The 26,153-nt window shown below is 39.4% G+C and overlaps 1 protein-coding gene, 3 long non-coding RNA genes and 1 pseudogene across 4 annotated transcripts; 1 reads left to right on the plus strand and 4 right to left on the minus strand.

Moving 5' to 3' along the window:
- Nucleotides 1-320: 320 nt before the first annotated feature.
- Nucleotides 321-1,924, minus strand: LOC104446052 (annotated as a pseudogene).
- Nucleotides 1,925-7,592: 5,668 nt separating this feature from the next.
- On the minus strand, nucleotides 7,593-12,359 carry LOC108955701 (putative disease resistance protein At1g59780). The gene is made up of 2 exons (XM_039318125.1): nucleotides 10,891-12,359; nucleotides 7,593-10,068 (listed from the first exon to the last, which is right to left on the minus strand). Exon 2 carries the CDS (start codon nucleotides 9,873-9,875, stop codon nucleotides 8,856-8,858), a length of 1,020 nt encoding a protein of 339 aa, XP_039174059.1. The 5' UTR covers nucleotides 9,876-10,068; nucleotides 10,891-12,359; the 3' UTR covers nucleotides 7,593-8,855.
- A 562-nt stretch (nucleotides 12,360-12,921) lies between these two features.
- LOC120296305 lies at nucleotides 12,922-14,803 on the plus strand. Its single transcript, XR_005553225.1, has 2 exons — nucleotides 12,922-14,010; nucleotides 14,171-14,803. It is a non-coding gene; the product is annotated as an uncharacterized LOC120296305 (long non-coding RNA).
- A 526-nt stretch (nucleotides 14,804-15,329) lies between these two features.
- On the minus strand, nucleotides 15,330-16,107 carry LOC104446123. The gene is made up of 3 exons (XR_005553228.1): nucleotides 15,679-16,107; nucleotides 15,489-15,531; nucleotides 15,330-15,413 (listed from the first exon to the last, which is right to left on the minus strand). It is a non-coding gene; the product is annotated as an uncharacterized LOC104446123 (long non-coding RNA).
- Nucleotides 16,108-16,324: 217 nt separating this feature from the next.
- Nucleotides 16,325-17,430, minus strand: LOC108959925. The gene is made up of 3 exons (XR_001987504.2): nucleotides 16,784-17,430; nucleotides 16,482-16,563; nucleotides 16,325-16,388 (listed from the first exon to the last, which is right to left on the minus strand). It is a non-coding gene; the product is annotated as an uncharacterized LOC108959925 (long non-coding RNA).
- Nucleotides 17,431-26,153: the final 8,723 nt, after the last annotated feature.

A 26,153-nucleotide genomic window follows, 5' to 3' on the forward strand; every position in this document is an offset into this window, starting at 1 on the left:
TCAAGTCTACTATAACAACGGGTTAAACCTAATTGTATCTTGGTCTATTCATAGGGTTTGATTAAGAGCGATGTGCACTCTCCAAGTTGTCCATCTCCATGTGACAACATTGATTTCAATATCTATTTCTTCCAAGCAGGCAAGACAAGGATAATATCCCACTGACCAAATACAAAAATGTGTTCGAAAAAAATGACATGGATATGAGTACTAACATGATCGCTAAGATAAATTCCATCATAATGATCAAATAAAGTTACAGACATTAAAAAGAATATCAAGTCTCTCGAAATGAGCAAAAGGTAGGACTCCACTAGCACAATATAATGAATCTCTGAAGTGTGCAAATACCAATGCAAACCACCGTGCACGGCAGAAGGTCCTAAACAATCCGCTCCAACTCTCTTGCGTAACTCAAAGTCTGATTGCTAAGCTGCAGGGATGGAATTTCCTTCAAAGGTGCAGATTCCTTTGCCTTCTGGAAATATGCAAACCCACTCTTAGTCTCCCACTCGGGATGTTCCTGCATTCCAACGGAGATAGAAATGTTCAGGCTCCACATTGCAGCTTTTTACATGGACATGAATCTACTGTTTACTATCTACATCAGCACTTTTACAAGCATGAGGTTTTAGTACTGAACCCACCAGCCAAGTTTGACCCCAGCAGAGTGACAGCAAGGGCCAAATGACAAGTAGATGTGACAAGTGTAAGTTTTATATCTGTCTATGATCCCAGAATAGGATAAATTATCATACTCATTGAAAAGGATATAAACTAGCAACTCCATAGAAGAGGTTTTATGAGATCCTCCGAAGATTTGAACTGATGTAGGAGAGTATATTATCCTATTGACTTAATTAGTCAATTAGAATAGAATTCTAGGTAGAATATTCAATCTAAAGTCCTCTTATAAATTTTACCTTCTTGACATACTCTGCAAGTTCTTGGTCAAAGGATGATAGCAACATTTGCCATGCATCACTAATTGACAAATAGTCATATGCTTTTTCGTTACATCTAGCAATATCATCTCTGTTGTACAAAGGAAAAAAAACAGAGTAAGCACACAAAAAAGAATCTTTAAGTATGATAATCTCATTACTTGACTAAACCTTGAAATCTAGATGGGTCACACTTCATGCTTCTATTTGCATATTGCGATGGTTGATAGCAATTAGTACAGGCCACGTACTCTTGTATTCTAATTCAAGAGCAACAAAAAGCCACACAAGTATATGGCTCAATCATCCCATAAAAAATGCTATACATTTCCAAAAATACCTTCTGTTGCAAATATAGGAAGAGACATATATCTAGTTCTATTGATTTCTGATCCAAACGTATCCAGTTGAAGCTAGCTTCAAATCTTTTGACCGATTTAACATCTTAACAACAAAGGCACAGTAATTACCTGACTGTCTTGGCCAGAAGGTCCATAACATAAACATGAGTCTCATGAGGCACTGCTGCCTAGCACTCAAAACATGATTATAGGCCCCTTCTATGAAGATTGCTCCAACTCAACAGCATGCTTGATGCAAGGATTCTCTAGGGTGGCAAATGAAAGCAATTCAAGTTTGATATGCCATTCCATTCTGCACAAGGAGTCTCAACAGGTTGAGACCTCAAATGGGGTACTCTTGAGGAGATGGTGGAATATGGCCACTGCTCAACCAGAAGAATTCTCAAGTAAGTTTACATAAAAATGATGAGTGCAAAATGGTAAATAAAGCAATAAGGATGGGAACTCTTTCCCATGATCTAGCAATTCAGGTCTAATACCTTGTAGCGTCTGCAATTGCACATGCCCATGAGTATGAATAAACAATTTTAAGCAACGCCAGGACAAAAGTTACCCTGCATTTGTATAATAAGGCTTCAGTTGAAAAAAATCTTGCTCAAAGGCATCTTGATCTTCCATCTTCACACTTACAATAACAGCACGCTCATTAAGTACTAAAGAGTTCTTTAGGAAGTCGGGTGATGTGAGGCTTCCAAATTCAATTCAGCAACTGAATGACATTTAATCTTTCTCACCATAAACCAACTCTAGCTTATGTCGTGCATCTTCTATATAAGTCTCAAGCATTTGCCGTGGTCCACTATGCATGCAAATCCAATGAAAGTGCAGTTTTGCAAAAGATCCTGTAAACCCAATGAAAAGTGAGGAGGCAAAGGCTTTGCACTTGTCAGCTTTTTATTAGTATTGTCATCTTGAAGATCAAGTAAGACTACATTGTAAAGATGGAAACAAAACACGCATTGTGGAGCAGAAGGGCATACTGAAAAGAAACAAGAAAAGCCAACATAATTTGAAAAAGAAAAGAAAAGAAAAAGGAATAAACAAGGAAATAAGTATTAAGAAATTGGAAACATTTGGGTGGTTGGGAATTCCTCAAATGTTCAGTATTACATCATCATAAAAGATGATGAGATCCATCAATGATGGTCACATCCTAACAGCAAGGAGTTGATTCATCATAACGCCATGATTCAAAAGAGGCGGACCATTGTTGCATACCCACCCATTAAATTCCTCTTTCTCTTTCCCGATCCGTCAGAAGTATCAATTAAGCAAACTAATGATGACTTTCATTGTTCTTTTGCAGCAGAAGGAACATCATTTATCAGAGAGAGGCAACAACATTTAGCAACGATTTTGCCATGCAAAGGCTACATCATGGATCACTCAAGACAATATCAAATTGCAAACCCCAGATTCATTGATTCTGCTCAGTCTTGAGAGTGTTATGCAGCAAATGTAGAAAGCAAAATCACATGTTCACAGAGCTCAATCCGGAGTCTAGGAAAAAAATAAGGGGAAAAGAAATTTCTTATATGATTGTCTTATGCCGTCTCTTCGAAATACCATCAATTAGAAGCAAGCACAAGCCCACAGCCGGTGGCTATTTCAACCTACTGAACTAAAAATTGAACTGGACACAAGCAACCCTAGTTGGCCTTCCTATGCCAATGCTTCGCAACTCTTTGACCAACAGAGACAATTGATGTCACCCGGTGTGCATATTTTCAATTCTACCATAACAGATTAAACCTAAGTGTATCTAGACCTATCCATAGGGTTAGATTGATTAAGAATGACGTATACATTCTCCAAGTTGTCCATCTCCATGTGACTAGGCTAATTTCGGTTTCCGGTTCTTCCAAGCAGGTAAGCCAAGGAAAATATACTACAGATCTCTCGCGACCAAATTTTTCGGGTGTGAACCACTTAGGTTTTGACTAATGAATTATTAAGCCTAAATTTAACGCGGGCTCTCCCAAGCCCATACTAATTTGCGACTTAGATTCAAGTTCTTAACACGCAATTGATTTTCAATTAGGAGTCGCCACTAATATATTTTTGGTGGGTCAATTAGAAACCCAAGTAAAGTAACAGGAGTTTCATTTTACTCCTACGAACCAGAGACTAAGGATTCGGGGACTTGGTTACGCTAGATTTCTCTAACACCCTTTCGGTACCTTTCTTTTTATTTTGAAAAAATGTTTAGCAAGCGGTTTGGATTGATTTTAAGTCTATTTTCCTACATGTAAGGTGATCATGCGGGTACACAAACCACCAATTTAACACCTATATAAACAATAAATAAATAAATAACTCACCTCAAAGCAACGAAAGCATCTACAATGTTAAATTAAAATCCACATCAACAACCCTAGATATGGTTTCTAATTAACACGCAATTTTTATTTTTGTTTTCGCTTAATTAATGCAGTATGTAATGCAATATTAATTGAATGACCTAATTCTAATGATATGTAATTTCTAATTAAATGGTCCTAGCGAAAATACTAAATGACATGCATCTCAATGAATCTAACTCTAATGACGTGCATATGACAATTTTTTCTTTTTCCTAATAGAATGTATTTTACCCTAAATTATAAATTGATTTAACCTATGACTTTTTTTGTATTTTTTAAGAAATTCGAAATTAGGTGAAATGTGAAAATGACTTAATTAGATTAAGATCCTATTTAATTTATATGAGGAATTAGGTTGAACCAAATCTAATTTAAACTAAAATATTATCTTAACCTAAATAATCCTAAAATGCAATCTATTTGATAAAATACTTAAACCTATAATAAATTAAGAAAAAACATCATATAAAATTAAACTAAATGCAATTTACCCTAATATGCAATGACGTGCAAAGGATGCCTTAATTTTACATGACATATGCATACTGATTTTTTTTTTTGTGTTTTTCCTTTTTCCTTTTTTTTTTTTAATTTCGAAATTGATAATTGCCAAATAATTAAACATGCAATCCATTTTTTTTTAAAAAGACCTAGCAACCTAAATTAATTTATTTGATTTTTTTTATTTTTTGAAAAAACTCGAAATAAAATTTCTACTGTGAGCATGCAAACCCTAAAACTACATTTTTTTTTTAATTTTTTAAAGAAAACTAATTTAAGTAACACCTAGGGGTGTGCAAAATACCGGAACCGCCCGGACCGCCCGGAACCGGACCGGAACCGGACCGGAACCGCCCGGAACCGGGTAGTTCTTGAGAGAACCGGTCCGGTTCTCGGTTGCCCAATTTTTGGGAACCGGTGGGAACCGGTCCTGTTCCCTGTTCCTCGGGCGGATCCGCCCACCGGACCGGACCCGGTTCCCTTTAATATTTTAAAAAAAATACTAAAATAGAATACAAAGCAATCGTTTTGTGGCAATTGTTTTTGCTGCAGGATGAATACAAAGCTAAATATTGGGGAATTCTTATGCTTTTTCGTTGTTTAGTTTATTTATTAATATAATGATGAAGGTGATGTATTCAAAAACTCTTGTTTAGTTGCACTTCCTTTGTTTTCCTGTGTTTGGATGGTGCCTCATTTCACCTCCTTTGATTTGTTTGTGCGACTTGTGATATTTTGTCGAACCTAATGAGGGATATGTCCAGTTCATAGCTTTAAGAGAGACCCATTTTTACTAAACACTTACTACTCTCTCTGCCTCTATATCAACTTACGTACATCTATTCCTTCATTGGTTGCATTTATAGTTGCAACAAATGAATTTTTGTTCCACGTACTTAAATTTGGTTTTTCTTTTTTTGGCTTGCTTTGATGTCACGTAATCATTTTATGTTGAAAATCAAAATTGTTTCGCGTCAAGATCGGTTCCATGGATCCACCCAGAACCGAACCGGACCGGGCGGTCCGGTCCGGGTGGATCCATGCAACAAACAGGTGGATCCCGGTTCTAATTTTTCGAAACCGGTCCTTAGCGGGCGGTTCCTGCTTCTAGGTTGGGAACCACCCGCCCGACCATGCACACCCCTAGTAACACCACAGCAAATCAAGCCATATTGATACCCAAATTGATGAACCATATCTCACGATGAGATCGGGTTGGCTAATTTCACATAAATCACAAATCGAATCTCGGGCGGGAGATCGGATTGGCATTTTTTAAGTAATTGCGAGTTAGATTTCGGGCGCAAAATCGGACTGACAATCACTAATTTCGAGGCAATTTCATATCATGGAATTATCAATTTCACATAAGAGGATAATTACACTAAAAAGATAAAATAAAAAAGTAAAAATAATAAAACAAAAATAAGATAAAGAAAATACCTAAATTTCTTTTGCTTTTCTCTTTCTTCTTTTCTTTTTTTCTGAAAATGAAAAAGGAAAATAAAGCTGGTGGCCGGTCCGGCGAGGGGAGATCGCCGGCTAGGGTTCCGGCGAGGCTCCGGAGGATGGCGTGACGGCGGCGCGGCACCAGGGGGCTTCGGAATCAGCTCGGGGCGACGCAGGCGGCACGGCGAAACCGGAGGGCAGTGTTGCGGGCGGAGCAGGGGCTTCGAGTCTCCTGGCGTCGGTCACGCAGGCTGCAAAGATCGGATCGTGGCGCGGGGTCCGTCGATCAGCGATCGGGGCGGCACGGCGGCGTCGGGACGGGAGCGCCGAGGCTTCGGACCTGCAGGCAGAGAGATCCCGACGTCTGGACCACGGATCTGCAGCGATAGGGCTCCACGAGCGGATCTGGGACGGGTGTCGCAAAGCAGGGCTCGACGTCGAGGCGGCGCGGGTCGTGCAGACGGAGACTGGCGGCTGCCACAGCGCGGAGAAGGGCGGCTCAGACGAGGGGCGGCGTCGCGGGCTTCGGGCGTACTGGCGGACGGCTCGGCGACGCGGCTTCCAATGGACGGATGGCAGAGCAGAGTGGCGTCAGGGGGCGGGGCGCCCGAACTCCGGTGCTGCAGATCGGTGACAGGACAACGCAGCGGCGGGGGAATCGGGTCGGCGCGAGCTTCGGGTTGCGGCTCTGGCAACAGATCGGCGAAGCGGCGGTGCTGCTCACGGAGGCGGGCAGAGGTCGGCGGCTCGACCGCCGGTAGGGATCCCTCCCCCACGAGGAAGATGAACAGTCGTGGGGGACCCTTTTTACCTTTTTTTTTTTACTTTTCCTCTCTCTTCACTTACTTTTTCACTTTTTGCTCTTTTGGGTGCCTTTTTTTTTTACGGAAAAGAACTCCCCCCACTCCCACCGTATGCGACTCCTTTTATACATCAAAAAATTGTATCCCCATGGTATATTTCATTGCCGATTTTGCTCGTGTAAAATTCCATTGAATATATCGTTTCACCCTGCACAATATTTTCTGCATATTCGATCAGAAAAAATTCCCCTTTTGCTCAAAAAACGCATCTCTCAATGTATATTACCTAAATATGTGAAAAATCTTAACGAAATATGACACAAAATAAAATTTTCCTAAACTATATGCCATGTGATTATGATTTTTTTATTGATTTTTTGTTTAGGAAAAATTAACCCCAAAAATTTAGGTGTCAACAAGATCAAATACAAAATTGTATTCAACAACAAAATGGATATGATTACTAAAAATAAGTATCAAATTTCTCAAAAAGAGCAAAAGGGATGAGAATGCCATTAGCATAAAATAACCAATCTTCAAAGTGTGCAAATACCTTAGATCAAAAAAAAAAAAAAAGTGCAAATACCAATGCAAACCACCATGCACTACCGCAGGTCCTAAACAACCTGCTCCAGCTCTCTTGTGTAACCCAATGTCTGATTGATAAGCTGCAGGGAAGGAAGTTCCTTTGAAGATGCAGATTCCTTGACCTTCTGAAAATATACAAACCTGCTCTTAATCTGCCACTAGGGATGCTCCTGCATTCCAACAGGTAACATATGTAATTGTTCAGTCTCCACAATACAGCTTTTATGTGGATAAATTTTTCCACACACACTCCGAAGCACTTTTTCAAGCACAAGGTTTCCATACCAAGCACACCTTGCCAAGTTCAAACTCAGCAGAGTGATAGCAACGGTCAAATGACACATAGATGTTGTAAGCGTAAGTTTAACATCAATCCTTGATTCCAGAAGAAGACAAACAATCGTAATAATTCAAGAGGACATAGATTAGCAACTCAATAGAACAGATTTTATGAGACCCTTTGAAGATCCGAACTAATACAGGAGCAGATATATAACTCCAAGTAGAGAAAACCAAAATCGTTTCATAATATTTACCTCCTTACATATGCCGCTAGTTCTTGGTCGCAGGAGAAGAACAACATTTGCCGTGTGTCACCAATTTGACAAATAATCATATGCTTTCTCGCTACATCCAGCAATTTCATCAACGTCGTTCAAAGGGAAAGACTAATGTGAGCACACACGAAAGAATCTTTAAATTATATCTTGCAGCCTTTACATGTAGGAGACAGGGATACTGATAAAAACAAAAACAAAAAAATGTAGGAGACTGGGAGATGCAAAATGCACGGTTGTATTTCTCGTCATCGTTTGTCTATATACAAAGAAATCAATTGCACAAGCCGAAAGGAACACGCCCATTTCCGATTAATGTACCCGAGTTCCTACTCCACATTCGCATTTCGTCAAACACCCGACCAGCACTATGGAAATGATCGGATCTCCTCTCCTTTCCTCCCCTCTCCAAGGCAGCAGCTTCCAACGATGATTGTCTTCTAACGCCACGACAAGCAACGGCTCTTATTTCTTCAGATGCCTCCCCCATCCAGCGTCTTTTAGAGAAGCAACGAATTCGCTCCTCCTCCTCCTCCTCACGGTGCTCGCGAGAACTTTGCATTCTCCCATGAGCAAAGTCGCTGGAGAAACAACAGATTCCAGTTCCCACCCCCACTGATTGGGAAGTCCTCAAGGATGAGAGGGAAAACGAAACGAATGACGATTTATGATGGAAAGACTTGACATGGAAACTAATTTGTCAAGGAATAAGCCATAATACAATACTCTCTATTTATTCTGGGGGCCTGACAACCCACAAGCTCACGCGCCCCTCCCTCCTCTGTCACCGGACTGCTGGGGCCACCCTTGGCCACCCACATCATTATCCCTCTGTCACCTGCCGCACTTATGGATCTCCTTGAATATTTCGTCCGTACCGCCATATCTAGAGACATGTGAAGATATCACGCTCAATTTGGGACAGGTGTAGATCCCTACTCGAGAAAGATGAGGCACGGCTCCTTCAGCGGCCCTCCACTCCTCCAAATCAAGTAATAAATAAAAAAGTAAATGCTTGAGTTGAGGAAAGCCTCCTGCAGAGCAAACCATTTTCTTTCCCTTGAAAGCACAACATCCTAGCATGAGAACAACCAAGTTTTTCAATTTCTCCAATATTGGCATCGGATCTTCTTTGAGATTGGAATCTAGTAAGACCAGCTTCCTCAATTGATGGGGTATACTCTCATGTTTCGGTAACTTCTCTATTGTCCCTACTAAGAACAGTTTACATGAATAGCCATAATTTGACATTTTACTCAATTCACCTTCAGTCCATAAACAAAAAAATTTACCTAAACAAAAAAAACAAGGATCGAAGATGTTTCAACTTGAATTTAGTAAGTTGCGAAAATATCTCCCACTCGATAGATTCATTCCTTTCATTGACAGTCAGTTTTTGCAGATTGGTAAGCTTGCCCACATCGTTCACATCACATTTCTTCGTCAATGTCCGTAAATTCTTTAAAGTACCCATTTGCAACTTCTTCCGGGCCCCATGGCATTTCTTCTTGACATCAAAGTCGTAAGGAAGACGGAGATACCTCAACCTTCTCATCTTCCACAACACATTTGGCATGGAAACCCAAACATATCTACCTGTGAATAGGTCCAAGAATTCCATACATACAAGGTTCCCCATAGATTGCGGCAAGCCTGTAAACCTACTACTTACTAAACTTAGGAATCTTAAATGGACTAGGTCTCCCACTGATTTAGGTAGACTTCCTACCACCCCATCAAGATTGTCTAGCTTCAGAACTCTGAGAAACTTACGGTTGATGAAAATAGGTTGAACTTGCTGCCACATCCATTTGGTAGTTTTCCCATACTGTAAGAACATAAGAGTTCGAACGTGGGGCATAGTCCTTATTTGTTCCAACCTCGGAGTCACCTTTCCTTCACCAATCTCGCGCATATAAAGAGAAAGCCTCCGTGTCTCGCAAGTTGACTCAACTTCTGTTGCCATCGAAGAAGAACTACCATCACTTTCATTGTCCCGTTGAATGTTATGAAAGCTTAGAAACTTCTCTTGCCTAGCCTTGAGGACACATAAGTCTCGCATCAGGTCATGGAGGCGACAGGTTTTGATATTTCCACTCGAGTTGAGTCGTACTTGGACCAATTCCCTCTTAACTAACTCCATTAAATATTGCTCCGCTACATTTTCGATTGTAGTTTCTCTCTCTTCGTCAGATGAATCGAACGGCACAAAGCCTTCGGCAATCCACATGTGAAGGACTCTCTTTACAGGGATTTCCACATCCTCCGGAAAGCTAACCAATAGAGGAAGCATGGCTTTAGACGCCATGGTAGATCATCATAGCTTAAGGCCAGCGCTTTTAATACATCACTCTTATCATCAAAATGCAAATTGATGTTTCTGTAAACCATCTCCAACTTGTTGACCGCCAAAAGTCCACCAAGCACAATAACAGCCAAAGGTAATCCCCCACACTTCTTAAGGAGTTCATCTCCTAACTTCTTCTTGTCTTCAGTGATTTCTACATAATATCAAGTAACAAATTGAAACTCGATAGTAATAGGAAGAAGCAACTGTCATAAGAAGATAACTTCAAGGACAAATATTTGTTTTGTGATATATGAGTTAGATGTTGTAATTCCTTATATTATGTGGTTCATTTATGTTTTTGTAAGGGGAAAAACTATAGAGACCCCAATAAAGCTCCTATGCATGCCTTTGTCTACGCTTGAAAGATCAAGAACACTAAATTAACTAATGGAATGTATTGTCTTTGTTATATGTTGCTTGAATTAATTGACTTGAGCAAATGTATAACAACAATAATCCTACTCAATGAAGAAAAAAGAACGCAATGCGGGGATAAATCTGCCGTGACTTGAGTGTGCTACTAATCTCCCTCAAAATTCTAGTGAAATCTTCATGTTGTCACTCTATTTTGTCACATAAAGATTCACAATTTTCGTAGTAATCCCAAGTCTTATTGTGAAGCCAATTATTCACAAATGCAAGAAAAGGTGGACCTGAAATGAAGCCTATGGAAGAAGTAACATAGCTAAGCTTTATATTATTTCATAAATCCTATCAAAATTGCTTATTATGATGGTCAAATGAAAGCATTTTCAATATTTATCCTCATCGGAGGACAGGAGGAGCAAAGTTTTGGATGTTGGCTTAGAGGTACAATTGTTAGCTATTGAGAAAAAAAAAAGGTGCATCTAATTCCTCAAATATCGAAATTATGGTGCCTAATACTCGATATATTGATCATTTGAACTCCACTGTAACTATCGATTCATTAATTGCTAAAGCTTCCAAAAGGCCAAATTGAGCAATGAAGTACCTGGTATTTGTCCCTCCATCTTTGATTGTCTTGCAATACCTTCTACAACTTGACCTGCAACAATACCTCGACCAACTCCAAGTCCAACAGAAGAAAGTTCAATAGCTAATCCGACAATAATTATAGAAGCACCATAAATTAGAATCAAACAGGCAATATAATCCTTTGAAGCCACTATATGTTAGGTCAATAACTTCAGAGAAGTCTTACCTTTTGTTTCAGGGAATGCCTTCTTCTTTAGCAAATCCCAGCTCTCCTCATGCGATAAGCACTGAGGTTCATGGAGAAAACAATGGGGATCGATATGCTCCGCTACTTCTTTATTGCGGGTTGTTATCAATAGCTTGCTTCTCGTGTCCTTGATCGGGAATGCATCTCGAAGACCATCCCATGTCTCATTGGTCCAAATTCCATCAAGAACCATGATACATCTCTTCTTTTGTTGGATCTTGTATAGAGTTTCAAACAATTCGTGAACTATCATCTCCTTAATCTCCTTTCTTTGATCAGGGATCAATTGAACAAGAATTTCTACCAAGATATTTTCTATGTTATACTCTTGAGATACACAAGCCCAAGCAAAACTATCGAAATGGTTCTTCACTTCGTCACGAGCAAAGACTTTCTTAGCGAGCATGGTTTTACCCAAACCACCCATTCCACAGATGGAAATAACTCTGTGTTGTTCTCCATCCTTCAACAGTTCTTTCACCAACACCTTGATACTATCTTCCCTTCTGACAAAATCCTCCTCCTCGAAATGGGCATAAGTCAGTTTCCGCGTCGAAGCTCTCGCGTGTTTGTGCTCGCCCTCATTCAGAGGCTGTATGCCATAATCCCGCATACTCGTTCTAAGATTGGAGATGCTGGATCTTAAGCCATCAATCTTTATCCCCACCACATGAGCTTGCACGCAGGCGCACTTCCTCATGAAGCTAGCATACGCTTTGTTGATGTTTTGTCCCTTCGGCGCGACTCTGAGGATGTATTATTGCTCGATGACGTCCTCAGCATCATAGGCGACGTCTCGGAGTTGCGCGACGCATTCTCGAACAGCTTGGTTATGCTCTTGTTTCGCGTCCGCATCCCTCAGCAAGCACTGGATCAGCTTCAGCTCCTTTTGCAGGTCCTTGACCTTGCCCTCCACGCCCCACAAGAATTTGGCCTCGTCGACGAGCAGCTTTCCTATTGTCTGCCCCACAGACGAAACAACAGACTCGGCCATTGGTATTGCACTGCTCAGACTGTGATCAGTGGAGATTATGATAGAGAATGACTTGAGAATTCACTTCTGATGCGTTAACAAGCTGTGAACATATATGCCTGCGAGTTGCAAAGAAGAGAGGAAAGGAATCAGTACTTGGAAAGTTGCGTGTGGCATTGATAATGCATATTCTACATCCGCCGACGCAAGAAAAGCACCCCCAAGAAGAAAAGAACGGAGTAATGGGGAAGTCTACAGGTAGATATTCTCTCCACGGGTGGAAGAAATGCTTTGTAGCTACAGTAATGGATGTTCCAAGACATTACAACCGATGTGCAAGTAAGTTGTCACTCATGATAAGCAAAAAAAAAATCTCAAGACCAGCATTGATTACATAATCAGTCACATTATCCCGTAGGAAATGTACCGAATACACATGTGAGAGTCAAGTGAGGAAAGAAAATCAGCATTGGATGTTCAAAGCTAAAAAAAAAAACAATTGATAATATTGGATGTCCAAAGCTATTAAAAAAAAAAAAATAGATTGATAATTCTTACTTGGCACACAATTCAGTGGCATGGCTGAAACTTTTTGCGTATATGTGGGTCCAACGATATTATCGAGGACACTCCTCGGATCTTTTCCCCCCAGCAGAATGTGATTTAACTTTTGCAAAGGGTTACGACACCACTCTAAGAAGGTACAAGGCTTTCTCGATTAAGGGACGAATCATGAGCTTGCTTGATGCTATCATGCTAAATTTACGATGCTTTCTTGTTAAGAGGGTTTCTTGTTTTAGCTCACGGCGAGTTAAAATCGAATCAAAAGTTTGTTTTCTTCCACGTCTGGGAACGAAAAGAGAAAGTCATGGGAGTGTGGTTGCATAGTTAGACTTATATATTAATGATTCATCTCCCGCCATGACTATTTAAGCTCTCAAAAGGCTATCCCTCCCTCTCCCAGCAATTTACTTACTTCGCAGCTCTCGGAATTCCCTAGAAGATCATCTTCTTCTTCTTCCCCCCATTGCAGAAACCGCCATGGATGAGGCTCTGACTAAACGGAACGTCACCTTCACGAAGCACCTCAAGCAGAAGCGCAAGCTCTATCGCAATGGCTTCCTCTCTCTCCACTCCTCCACCGCCAAGGCACATTCCCTTTCTCTCACTACTGATCTTTGCAATTGATGTCTTCTGCCTTTTGATGTAGCTACCTTTCGCATGTGCACTTAGATTTAGGTAAAATGAAAATAAATTTATCTTGTTCAGGTGCGTCATTGAATTTACAATAAGCTTTGTAAAGCTCGCAAAATGGATATATTGTTTCATGGACCTGCTCTAGAAAGAGAATGTCATGCAATTAAGCCGGGGAATGGTTTTACTGTTTTTGATGCACACACTTCATTTTTCATTTCCTTCAAAGTTTACTCTCATGTTTATTGTAGGAACCTATGTTGTGGTACTTACTCCAGCTCGCAAATGATCTCTTGTTATCCAATTGATGCAGCCTATCAAATATTATCTGTCCTCTGAAAACCATTAGATCAAGTTGCCGTTGCTGAAAATTCATATGAAAGGATGACAAATTTTGCTTCACTAACAAAGGAGCTTCAGGATGCAGATAAGTTTTGTGATGGTTTTCAAAGACAGAGCGCCCGCTGCTGAACTAGCTTCAGTGGAGGATGTGGACACTGGAAATCTAACTGATACTACTGACAATGAAAAGTGACCTGGCCTCATGAAGTCTAAAGGTCGGTTTTAGTGCGATTTCACTCACTTCAGCATTCTTTTAATGTCAGTGTGAACTTTCTTGCAATATATGTTTTCTCAGCCAACATTGTAAAACATCATCAGACTCAGCCTCTGATTTCAATGAATCTCACAGTACGAGGGTCTTTGCAATTGGCAACTCACAGGTATTTCACAGTTACTTGTCCTACTCTGTTTACAGTAATCAATTCTTTCATCTCTATTTTGACCCATCTGTGGCAAGGTTGTGACTCTATGCATCTTGAAATTCCATTAGAATTTAATGAGTTTTGATGTTTGTTGAAACTCTTTGGTCCAAACTACCAGAAAAGCTGAACTAAAATTAGCAGCGGATAGCAACTGCTTGCAGGGAATTATCAGACTGGATGCATGAGGACCTGCTGACTTCTCTAATACATCCCAGTCCAAAGTCTAGCTCTTTATTTACCTTGAGGACATTCTCAATGTCACTGAGCTTTGCATGACTAGCTTGTACATCTGCTGCAATTAACGTTTGCAGCCTTCTCATGTACAAGCCGACCCCAAATGCTGCAGCAGCAATCTTGTTTCTGAAGCATCTCTTTCACGTGACTCTCACGGTGATGCTAATAATGAAAGGATAACCCCTGAAGGACATAGGGATCCACTGGAAGTGGAGGCTGGGTGTCCTCGTTTTGATCTTGGATTTTGAACCATGTCCATTGCTTAATCAACTATAATGTTACTGTCGAGAGTCTGGATGGAGTGCACAAGAGTCTCATGTCTATCACCCACAAAATCTGTAGGTGTGAGGTGTTTTTTTTATGTTGAGTGTTCTAGTGCCAAGTTCATTTGCATCTCTCTGATCCGAAATGTTTTTAGTTAAACAACAAAATCAATGTATTTCCAGTGATCTTCAACATATTGAGGTACACTTATGATGCAAAGAAACTATGATACGGGTCTATCCAGTTTCCTTTATCCCCTGTCCTTAGTTCTCATCCAAGAACTTATACAACTTGCTGTCCTTTCTCGACTTCCGCATGCTAAGCAAGGCCTTGAAGAGATGTTTGTTTTTGCTGGAACGTAGCTCAATACCAGATCTTCTGTTCCTCTCAACATGAGTAGACATTGAAGTGGATCTTCGGGGTTTGGATGGGTACTGGATGTTCATGTGGGCATACAAGAGAATCAGTCATAAGAGATCATGTCCGCAAGACAAGTCCAAAAAAAGTAAAGCTTAAAAGCTAAGCCGCACTGAAGTTCATTGATGCTTATTTGTCTTATGGGATTAGAATGGTTTGGAGATGCAGTTCTATCGACAAGAGAACTCGAACGTGTGAATTGAAATTGAAATGGGGAGGCGCGTTTTTCTGGTTAGGAAAAGTACAGCTGGCATTAGGAGCTTGGCCAACCACACGACATATGATACAATCATAGGGTATGAAAACTTGATGTACACGCTAGGTATGGCAATCTGAAGCGTTCGAGTCAAGTGTGCTGACCCGCTTTTTTGTTGGATGAAGTACTTGTGAATTTAAAGGTGCTGGCTGGGGAGGATTGTGGAAATTGTGTTGCCGAATGCACTCTCCTGAATCAGGTTCCACTGTCAGCATCGGTTGTTTACGAAGCTAGGATGATTAGCACATATTCTATCAAAAGTTACCTGGCAAATGATACAGGAGTCTCTATATTTCTTGAATATATGTCTTCGGAAAGAAAAAAAGCTATTAGTACATCAATAGTAGCATTTGATATCATTCTGTGACTCGTGAACTTTTAATATCTAGCAGTCCAATCTTGTTCCGTGCAATGTGCATAGTGGCAGCTAGAATAGAAAAAGAGTCATACATTACCTGCAGGCATTTCGCCATTTACTCCATTTATCATGCAGTATCGCAGTTTCTTGCTATCTCCACCATCTTTAGATTTTGAAACTGAAAGAAAGTTCTTAAGCATAAGTCAAGTGCAAACTTTTGGTCTTGATTAACCAACGACAAATCTTGTCAATGGAAGCGTGCTTGGTAAGATATATTGCATGTGGTGCTTCGGAGTTCTTATTGCTAGTGACTGCTAAGAAAGGCCTCCATGGTCTATGAACATCTCACACATTCTTAGTCTCTAAAACAAATAGACATGGTTGAAAATTATATCCATTATTTGTGAGAAAAAAGTCGATGGTACCAAAGATAGTTGTTCTCTATGCATTATTCCATATTATCATTGAAGCAAGATAGGTTCTGCTATTTAAAATATCTTTTGCTCTTCTATTACAATGCGATATACTCCAGCACGACATGGAGTTATCTGGAGTAATTTCAGATTTTCAGAAACTTAATGCTTCTTGGTGAGTTGCAATTTGTTAGACCCCACACATGGCAATTCAGAGGGTATGCAAGCCCTTATATAGCACACCCGTCGAGCAATAGAGAATCTGAGCTCAATTGCAGAAGCCTCCTCAATCTTGTCATCCAAGAGACAGTTGACCTTATAAGTCATGAAGCCCAAGTGATCCACAGTGTTTATGAAAGCTCTCGTCACATAACCCTTCAATGTGTTCACCACTCTGCAATTTTGTCGAGGTAATTAACAAATGTGCAACGGGAAAAAAATGCTCAACCCAGTACACGACAATGAAGCAAAACCCCATCTATCTCACATTTGTTTCTGATCGTGTCTATTGTAAGACAATTCAAAATAATCAGCTGCCGATATAACTGCTTTCTAAGATGCTTCAAGTCCTGATTAGTGAAAAAGGCTACAATCAGCAGGCAAGACAGATCCAAACCTTTTCACCTTGAAATTTGAATGTAAACTAGATCGTGAGTAATTTGATCTAATAGGCAAAAAAAGTAGAGAAAAATAACTTGTTCGTGAACACAGACAAATATAAAAATGGATAAATGTGAACATAAGGAAACATCAATCTAATTTTAAGGTAAACCCATATATACAAAGTACCTTCAAGCTATCTGAAAAGTTGAAACTCTGTTTCATGGGGAGCTCATCATAATGTGAAGCTTCCTGAGGAGCGGAAACTGAAGAAGGCAATCGGGAAGCATCCATCATACTAAAGTTTAGAGTATTTTCACCTGTCACAATAAAGATAAGGCAATCAGATTCAAATTCACATCCTCGAGCATTGACTGTCATTATTTATTTCCAAGACATTGTCTTGTCCTAGTTCTAATTTTCCTTCTAACCAAGAGAAAATTTTCCTTCACTATTCTCTTTCACCGTCCTGCCAAATTATGAAAACGTATTTTCTTCTTCTTGATGTTCCTTCCTATTCGTATCTCAACCATTTCCTTCCAACAAAGCGATCCTGAGATATTGCAACGCTCACGGAGTTCTTCATGTGCTGAAGACAACAGTTCTTGCCAGCGAAGGCAAACTTTTCTTCTTGTTTTGTCAATTCACGGATCATGGAGAGCATTGTGGAATCGCAAGTCCAAAAAGAACTAGAGAAAACTTCTCAGTAGAAGAGCAAAAAGCACATGCAACGAATATGAAGCTGACATTGCCTGCTCTTTTCCCTTTCATCTACAACAAGACAGTCCCAAGCCTAGTTTCAGCTCACTAACATTCCTTGGTAAGGAAAAGAAAAGAAAGATATCCGAAAGGCTATGATCAGAATTAGTGATCTTCACCTTAAATATTGAGAGAGGGAGAGAGGGCAGAAAGATCATGTTGCAAAGATGTGTCACCGCCGAGTTTCATAGTGAGGCAGTGATGACTCTTGCTGAAGACGGGCTATAGATAATTGTTTGTGCAATTTGTGCCTCTTACTTTTGTCGCAAGCTTGTTTGAGTGCCCCTATGGGGGAGAGTAATAATTGGCGTATGATGAAGGCTACACTGTAGTAACAAGGACAAGAGAGGCACTGAGTCTGTTGGGAATAAGTCCCGAAAGTAGTGCATAACTGCACATCTGCCAGCAAAGCTAAACTTCCAATAACAGCAAAATCCCAATAATTTTTAGTCAATGTTCTTGCCTATAAGCCTCGTGTACAAGCATTTTCTTCCGTCAAATAATTTAAAGTTTTACATATCGGACATAAAAGGTAGATTCTTGTCAATCCAATCACCACTCCTGTTTATTTGGCTTATGAGTTATATCATCTCTGTATCTACGCAAGTCATAACACGCAAGGATCAAGGGTAATATCTCATCTTGATTGGGGTGACACAAGGGGAAACACTAACCTTCTTCTTTTGTGAAAGATATTGTGTCGGTGTGACATTTGGTACTACACAATAAATCAATCCTCTAGCCTCCCAGCTCCCCTGCTGAGCCAACACACATGAGTTGTCGCTTGATGTTAGCACAAGTCATTTCATCAACTGAACCCCACTACATTAAGACAAAATAATTATATATAAAAAAAAAAAAGGGACACAATTCATTTAAAATAAAAGCTACCATTTGCCCACATAAAAATCATGTAGGGGCTGGTGACTTATAATGGTATCGCCATTAAAGTCGCTGGGAATTCCATCTAATTTGCTCGCTGATGAATTCAGTTTAATTCTTCAACAAAATTTGACAGACGTGGTGTATAACTTAAGGATGGACTGATCTCATTCATCGGCCTACAAAGGGTCAATCTATCACATTCCTAACTCTTGCAACATGGAAGGGGGAAGTGAGGGGTTCAAATCTCCACCTTCTCAGGAGGGATGGGGTGGGGACGCGCAGGGTGACCCGCAAGAGGCGAGGGCCAGAGTGTAGAGTAGGAATTTGACAAAAAAAAAACTCTTGCACTCACCAAACAATTTTTTTTTTCTAGATTCGTTTATGCAGAATGACAGTCATAAATGGACTCTTTTAAGAAGTCAAGAGATGCGGGTCTACGACAATCAATTCTAACTAGTCGACATTTAATCTAACATAGGCCACCTCTAACTTTTGTACTACATTTTCTATATACGTCTCAAGGATTTGTTGGTCGTCCACTGCGCATACAAATCCAACAATAGTGAGGTTTTGTGATAGATCACGTAAATCCCATTGTGAGGTGGCAAAATCTTTGCATCCATTAACTTTTCTGTAGTACCGTTCATCAAGATAAGAGATCAAGCAAAGGCTACAGGATAAGATGGAAACAAAACGTGCGGGGCGGCCTACATGCAGGGAAACAACAAAAAGGCAACAATAATTTAGAAAACAATGGAATAAACACGACAAAAATGTCTAAGAAATTGGAAACAGATGAGTGGCTGGGAATTCCTTGTCAGACGTTTGGTCATTACATCATCATACCATATAATGAGATCTGACCATGATTGTCGCAAGCCAACAGCAATGAGTCAATTCATCATCGCACCATCATTTTGAAGAGGCGGAACCATTGTTGGATCCCCCACCCATTAAATCTCTCCTCCTTGCTCTTTCCCCGATCCGTCATAAGTACAAATTGAGCAAATTAATGGTGACTTTCTTCGTTCTTTCCCAGTCGGAGGAAATTAATGTTACCCCGTTCTTCGTTCAAACAGAGAGGGATAACAGCATTTAGCGACGATTTTGCCGGCTAAATCATGGATCATGCAAGACTCTATGAAGTTGCAAACCCCAGAAACAGTGATCCCTTCTCAGTCCTGAAAGCTTTATGCAGCAAATGTAGAAGGCGAAACCACATGTTTGCAGAGCTCCATCTAGAGTTTAGGAATAAATAACGTAAAGGACAAACAATTCTCTATGCCGTGACCTCCGAATACCAACAATCAAAGAGTATGCAGAAGCCCACCGCTGGTGCGACAACTTCTTCAACCCTACTGAGCTCAAAGTTGGGCTGGGCTCTTGTCTCTCTTCGTTATTTTAAACTGTAATGGACCATGAAAACATTAAAAGAGATGGGCTCAACGGAGAGGGGGAAAAAGTGGGCCAAAAGGAACAAATGAATGGGAAGATGGGCTTAACTTTTGAAAGGGCCGAAAATTCATTGGAAGCCTACTGGACCCGACTTTTCATTCTATTACATTCATTTTTTTTCGAATTTCTATTTTTATTTTATTTATCTTTTTATATATTTTTGCAAAATAAATTTATATTTAAAACGTTGACAAAAATCCGAGGGTCAACAGAAATTACAAATTGTATCTATTTTATCTAGTCAATAATTTGTTATTAAGAAGAAGTGTATCATCTCGTGCGCTCATGGCACCTTTATGTTTACCGATCTAAACCGTGCCAAATCAATTGTGCATTCACAAGACTGGATCAGACGCATATTGTAAACCCATTCAGGAGTCATGTAACCCCTTGTTCCTCTGATTCTCGAGAAACTTGTATTCTTAAGGCCCTCTCTATTAAGTAGCTTAGAGAGCTCAAAATCCGCCACCTTTGGTCGGTAATCAGAATTGAGGAGTATGTTCTATGGCTTCAAGTCACAATGGAGAACCCATTCCAAGCACTCTTTGTGAAGATAAGCAAGCCCCTTGGCCGATCCCACTGCGATCTCATACCTCTTCTTCCGGTCGAGTTGATCGAAAGAAAGGTTTTTTGCTAAGGAACCGTGATTCGTGATCGGAAGAAAGGTTTTATGTATATTTACAGGGTTCATGTTACAATTGAACCAAAGTAGAAGGGTGTCTAAGCAAAGACATTCCAGCATAGAACAAATCAATGTATTAATGAGACAAAACGAAGAGAGAAAGAGTTGCAAATCGAAATCGAAATGATGAGGAAATTAGAAGAGATAAAAAAAAATTAATAAAGGTGATCTTATTCCATCCAAATCACGACATGGCAATTCACCACATCATTTTTCTCCATCATACATTCATGTAAGAGGTTTTCTCCCCATCTGTGAAGGAGGATTCCAAGGAGAACATTTTGTGAAACCTCCGGTCATCTTATCAAGCAAACAAGGACCATTGGGCGAAATCTTCCCAATACAAGTGGAGCATTGCATTTCGTCCCTGTTTTGGTCATATATGTCGAAAATGAAATTGACCGGGCCATGAAAAGCTACAAAAAAACAACGTATTCCCAAAGAAACTGGGTGTGAATGAGAAACTCCAGCTCCTCGTCGTCGTAACATCATGGAATCCGAGATCGTCCTGCTTCGATTTGCAATGAACTCTCACAATAATTCCATCCGCCACATTGCTCTTCATCTCGACATAGGTCTTTTTCCAAATGCTTTTTCCGACACATCCAGTTACAAATAGGGAGTAAATAAATATGAGCATAGCTAATGTCTTCATTGTGGCGTAAATTGCTTCGATATCAAAACCATTAAGCTATTTAAAGATGAAGAATGGGGCATATCAGATCTATTACCTTTTATTTTTCTTCCATTTTACTTTGGGACGGGAATTGCGACATTAGTATTATTATTTTTTCCTTATTTTTTTTCCATTTATCGAAGTTTCCTTTGTGGCAGACGCCACTATGGGAAAAGAATTGCAATATTAGCTCTTTTATTTTTATTTTTTTCCTTCTTTTATAATTTGGGATAAGAATTCCCATATCACATTTTCCGTTCCATCTTATTTTTTATATTCTTTCGTTTTTACACTGGTATAAAACTGTCACGTGAGATTAACTACATTGCTCCAATATCATCGTCATTCAGATATTTAAAGATGGAGAATGGAGCATATCGAATCTTGCCAGCTTGCCGCAGCCATCTTTTACCTTTTATTTTTCTTCTTCTTTTCTGGGGAGGAGAATTGTGATATCAGTTTTGTTTTTTTCCTTTTTGGCAGACGTCAGTATGGGAAAAGGATTGCTATATGACCTCTTTTTTCTTTCCTTCATTTATAGTCTGGGATAAGAATTTCCATATTACCTTTAAAATTCTTTCCTTTTTACTCTTGCATGAGATTTGCCATTTCTTCTTTATTACTTTTAGATAAGAATTGCCAAATACGATCAGCTAAAAATCAAGTATAATATCTCATGCATAGCTTAATTAAATGAGAGAAAACGCAAACAACTTTGTGATAATTAATGTCTATTTTTTTTTTTTTTTTGCTCTCATTAGCATCTTTGGATTTGCTTGGAATGATGTTCATTTTTAACTTGTTACAGATTTTTTTTTTTGGAACTTTACACCACGCTTAATTAGAATTCTATTTAACTCAGTACAAAACTTTTAGATATACAATACAATGTAAATTAACATAAAATTCTTTTTGTAAACTTTTATAAGAAAGGGCATAATTGTCAGTTCATTATAATACTTGAATAGCCTTTTGTTTCTTGTGAATCTGACATCCTCAGGCTTAAATTAGATGTGGTCCACTTATGGTTCTGAGCAATGGTTACCTTTTAGCATTTAAACAAGCCAATTACTGTTTATCAATCTCTAATTGCAAAAGATTTGGCATAAAATGATCATTTTGATCAATTTTTCACAAAATCAAAATGAGATTGTGCAATGGTTTCCTTTTGGCATTTAAACAAGCCAATTACCGGTTATCAATCTTCATTGCAAAAGAATAGGCATAAAAGGATCATTCGATAAATTTTTCCACAAAATCAAAATAAGATTGTGCAAGGGTTTCCCTTTAACAAAATGACAGCCAGATCCCTAATTGCAAAAGATTTGGCATAGAACTCACAAATAAATTCTAGAGATATTAAGAGCTATGATTAAAGCTATTTATTCTGGATCGTTTGATCAATTTTTTTACAAAATCAACATGAGATTGTGCAATAGTTTCCTTTTCGCATTTAAACAAGCCAATTACCATTGATCAATCTCTAATTGCAAAAGTTTAGGCATGAAAAGACCATTTGATCAATTTCTTCACAAAATCAAAATGAGATTGTGCAATGGTTTCCTTTTGGCATTTAAACAAGCCAATTACCGGTTATCAATCTTCATTGCAAAAGAATAGGCATAAAAGGATCATTCGATAAATTTTTCCACAAAATCAAAATAAGATTGTGCTAGGGTTTCCCTTTAACAAAATGACAGCCAGATCCCTAATTGCAAAAGATTTGGCATAGAACTCACAAATAAATTCTAGAGATATTAAGAGTTATGATTAAAGCTATTTATTCTGGATCGTTTGATCAATTTTTTTACAAAATCAACATGAGATTGTGCAATAGTTTCCTTTTAGCATTTAAACAAGCCAATTACCATTGATCAATCTCTAATTGCAAAAGTTTAGGCATAAAAAGACCATTTGATCAATTTCTTCACAAAATCAAAATGAGATTGTGCAATGGTTGCCTTTTAGCATTTAAGCAAGCCAATTACTGTTTATCAATCTCTCATTGCAAATGATTTGGCATAAAAGGATCATTTGATCAATTTTTTCACAAAATCAAAATGAGATGGTGCGGCGGTTTCCTTTAGCATAATGATTGCTAGATTTCTAATTGCAAAAGATTCGACATAGAACTTATAAATAATTCTAGAGATATTGAAAGCTACCATAAAATTTATTTAAAAAGGATCATTGGATCAATTTTTGATAAAATCAAAATGAGATTATACAACCGTTTCCTTTTGGCATTTAAACAAGACAATTACAATTTATCAATCTTATTGCAAAAGATTTGGCATACAAGGACCATTTGAATTTTTTTAATAATGACCGACCAGATTTTTTTTTTTTTTCACAACAGCTTTTGCTAGCAAAATAGCCTTTAGGCCACTATGAGAATAACAGTAGGTTGTAAGTCATAAATTCTTGAAGTACCCGATCACGCAACAATTTTTAATTATTTGTTATTTGTTTTTTCATGACTTAAAACAAACTCTTGATCTCAAGAACTATCACGTAAGCATTTCTCTTTTCACACCATCAAAACGAGATTGCACAATGGTTTTATTTTAGCAAAATGATAGTTGGATCCCTAATTGCAAAGGATTTGGCGTAGAACTTACAAATAATTCTAGAGATATTCAGAGCTACCATCAAAGTTAAATTTTTTTGGTCCGTACCAAGAAATTTATTTATTAAAGATTATTTGATAATTTTTGTTACATAATCAAAATGGAATTGTGCAATGGTTTCCTTGCGAAAGATTTTGTTATCAAACAAAAACTCGATTTGTAACTTACCTTATGTGACAATTCTTATCTCAGAGTAGATAAAAACAAAAATATGAATTATTCCCGCAATTAATTGTGTCAAATTAAGAAAGAAATATGGTTGCTGCCAGCTGGTGAGCTCTAACGTGCTCCATTCTCCATCCTTAAATTGCTTTAAGATGTTGATATCCGAACACTGTAAGCCACGATGATGAAGACATTAGCCACACTTACATTCATTTGGTTTTTAGTTGTAGCTAGCTGTCCAGGAATTGCTATGGGCGAGGCAACTATTTTGATCAGTAACCGTTTGGGTGATGGTGCTATTCTAAGAGTTCATTGCAAATCCAAAGACGTCGATCTTGGAGTCCACGATATAAAGGAAAGCTGGTCATTCTCATTCACACCCAATTTCTTCGAAGACACATTGTTCTTTTGCAGCTTTTCATGGCCGGGTCGATTTGAGAGGTTTGATATATACAAGGAGAAGAGGGATTGGCATTATTGCGAACAGTGTATTTGGAATATCTTGCCCAATGGTCCTTGTAGGGTAGACTCCCCAGAGTATGATGCTTGTTATCCATGGAATTTGAAACCTCTTATGTGAATGTCTGATAGAGAACTCATGGAAGACATGCGGATTAAATTAGGTCCTAAAGTTTGGGGATCGCTCCTTGGATCGTCCAGGATTCATTGCAATGTTGAGCTTGCAGAAAGAGCGAGCACAAGGTTTTTTGAGCTCGAACCCACAAATGCTGGGAATTATGTTCTCCTAGCCAACATCTAAACGGAGGCCGAGATGTGGGATGAGGTGAGAAGAGTGAAGGAACTTTAGAAGCTTGGAGACTGCAAAAGGTCCCCGGTTGCAGTTGGATTGAAGTCAAAAGGAGGATATATCCCTTTGCTTCAGTCAATGAATTGAATCCACAGATTGAGCAGCTTCATTCCTTATTGCTGAAGTTGTCGATGGAGATAAAGGAAGATGGCCACGTGCCACAAACTGGAAATGTGCATCACAGTCTCGATGTAAGAAGGAACGCATTTTGTTGGGGCACAGTGAAAACTAGCTGTGGCCTTTGGACTCATCGACAGCGCTAAGGGGGAGATGATATGGATTACCAAGAACTTAAGGTTGTGTGAAGACTGGCACTCTTTGACGAAATTCATTTCCCGGTATACAAAGAGAGAGATCCTCGTTCAGGATATGAATCATTTTCACCATTTCAAAGATGGGGTGTGCTCCTACGGGGATTATTGGTAGGCTGCTGGCACAATTTTATTTGATTAACTCTAGAACGTCACTGAAAGATCATGTTCGAGCTATAAATGAAGGAATGAAGGCATCTGGATCTGACATTCAACTACGAATTCAATCTGCCCCTACCATGATGATTTACATACAGAGGGTTGTTTGAGAACAAGGAGAGAGCGACTTGATGTACTGTTTGAAACCCACATTTTACTTGTATATCTTTTCTGTACTCATGAGATTACAATGGCTTTTGAATCCTTTTTCATTTTTGTATCTTGCGGTACTGATTGATGAATGAATGTCGGTTAGATGCAGTTTCCCGGGTTGCAAATAAACTCTCTACTATAACATAGCAGCACCAATCTAGTCAGTCTCCTCGTTCCTTCTAGCTTAGCAGAGAGTTTGTTCAGGAGAAGACGGCAACATCTTCCCGCTATCACTAGTGCTTTGACAATTTGGGAATGAAAACAGAAGTCGAAATCGATGACTCTGGCTAATGGTGACAAATGGCAATCGAAATCCAGCGTCATCACCTACAATCCAGAAATAAGTAAGGCTCTGTTTGTTTGTGTTTCTTTTTTTTGTTTTTAAACACTTTTTCTGTTTTTTTGTTCCTGGGAACAAAAAAGGAACAGAAACGCGTTTGGGTGCGTTTCTGTTCCTTTTTTGTTCTTTTGTTCAGTGAACAAAAAGAAACAGAAATAAGAAACACAAAATTTGTGTTTCTTATTTCTGAAACAAAACATAGAAACACTTTTTATTTCTTCCTCTTTTTCTTCTTATTTTCTTCTTCTTATTTTCTTTCTTTTTTCTTTCGCCGGTCACCGGCCGACGAGGGCCGACGGCCTCGCCCAGCCACGGCGAGGGTCGGCCTCGCCTTAGTTGGGCGAGCTCGAGCTCGAGCTCGCTCAGATCCGGCGAGGCGGAGCTCGCCGGCGGCCGGCGAGGCTCGTCCTCGCCGGATCCGGGCGAGTCGGTGTCGCTTGGCGGTGGCCCGGCGATGCCGAGCCTCGCCGGCCGCTGGGCGAGCTCGGCCTCGCCGGGGGCCGGCAAGCCTCGCCGTGGCTGGGCGAGGCCGCCGG

The sequence above is a fragment of the Eucalyptus grandis genome, chromosome 7 (assembly GCF_016545825.1).
Source record: "Eucalyptus grandis isolate ANBG69807.140 chromosome 7, ASM1654582v1, whole genome shotgun sequence".
Taxonomy (NCBI): domain Eukaryota; kingdom Viridiplantae; phylum Streptophyta; class Magnoliopsida; order Myrtales; family Myrtaceae; genus Eucalyptus; species Eucalyptus grandis.

Coding starts and splice junctions, on each gene's coding strand:
- LOC108955701 (XM_039318125.1), bottom strand. CDS start 9,875: ATGGCGTCTAAAGCCATGCTTCCTCTATTGGTTAGCTTTCCGGAGGAT.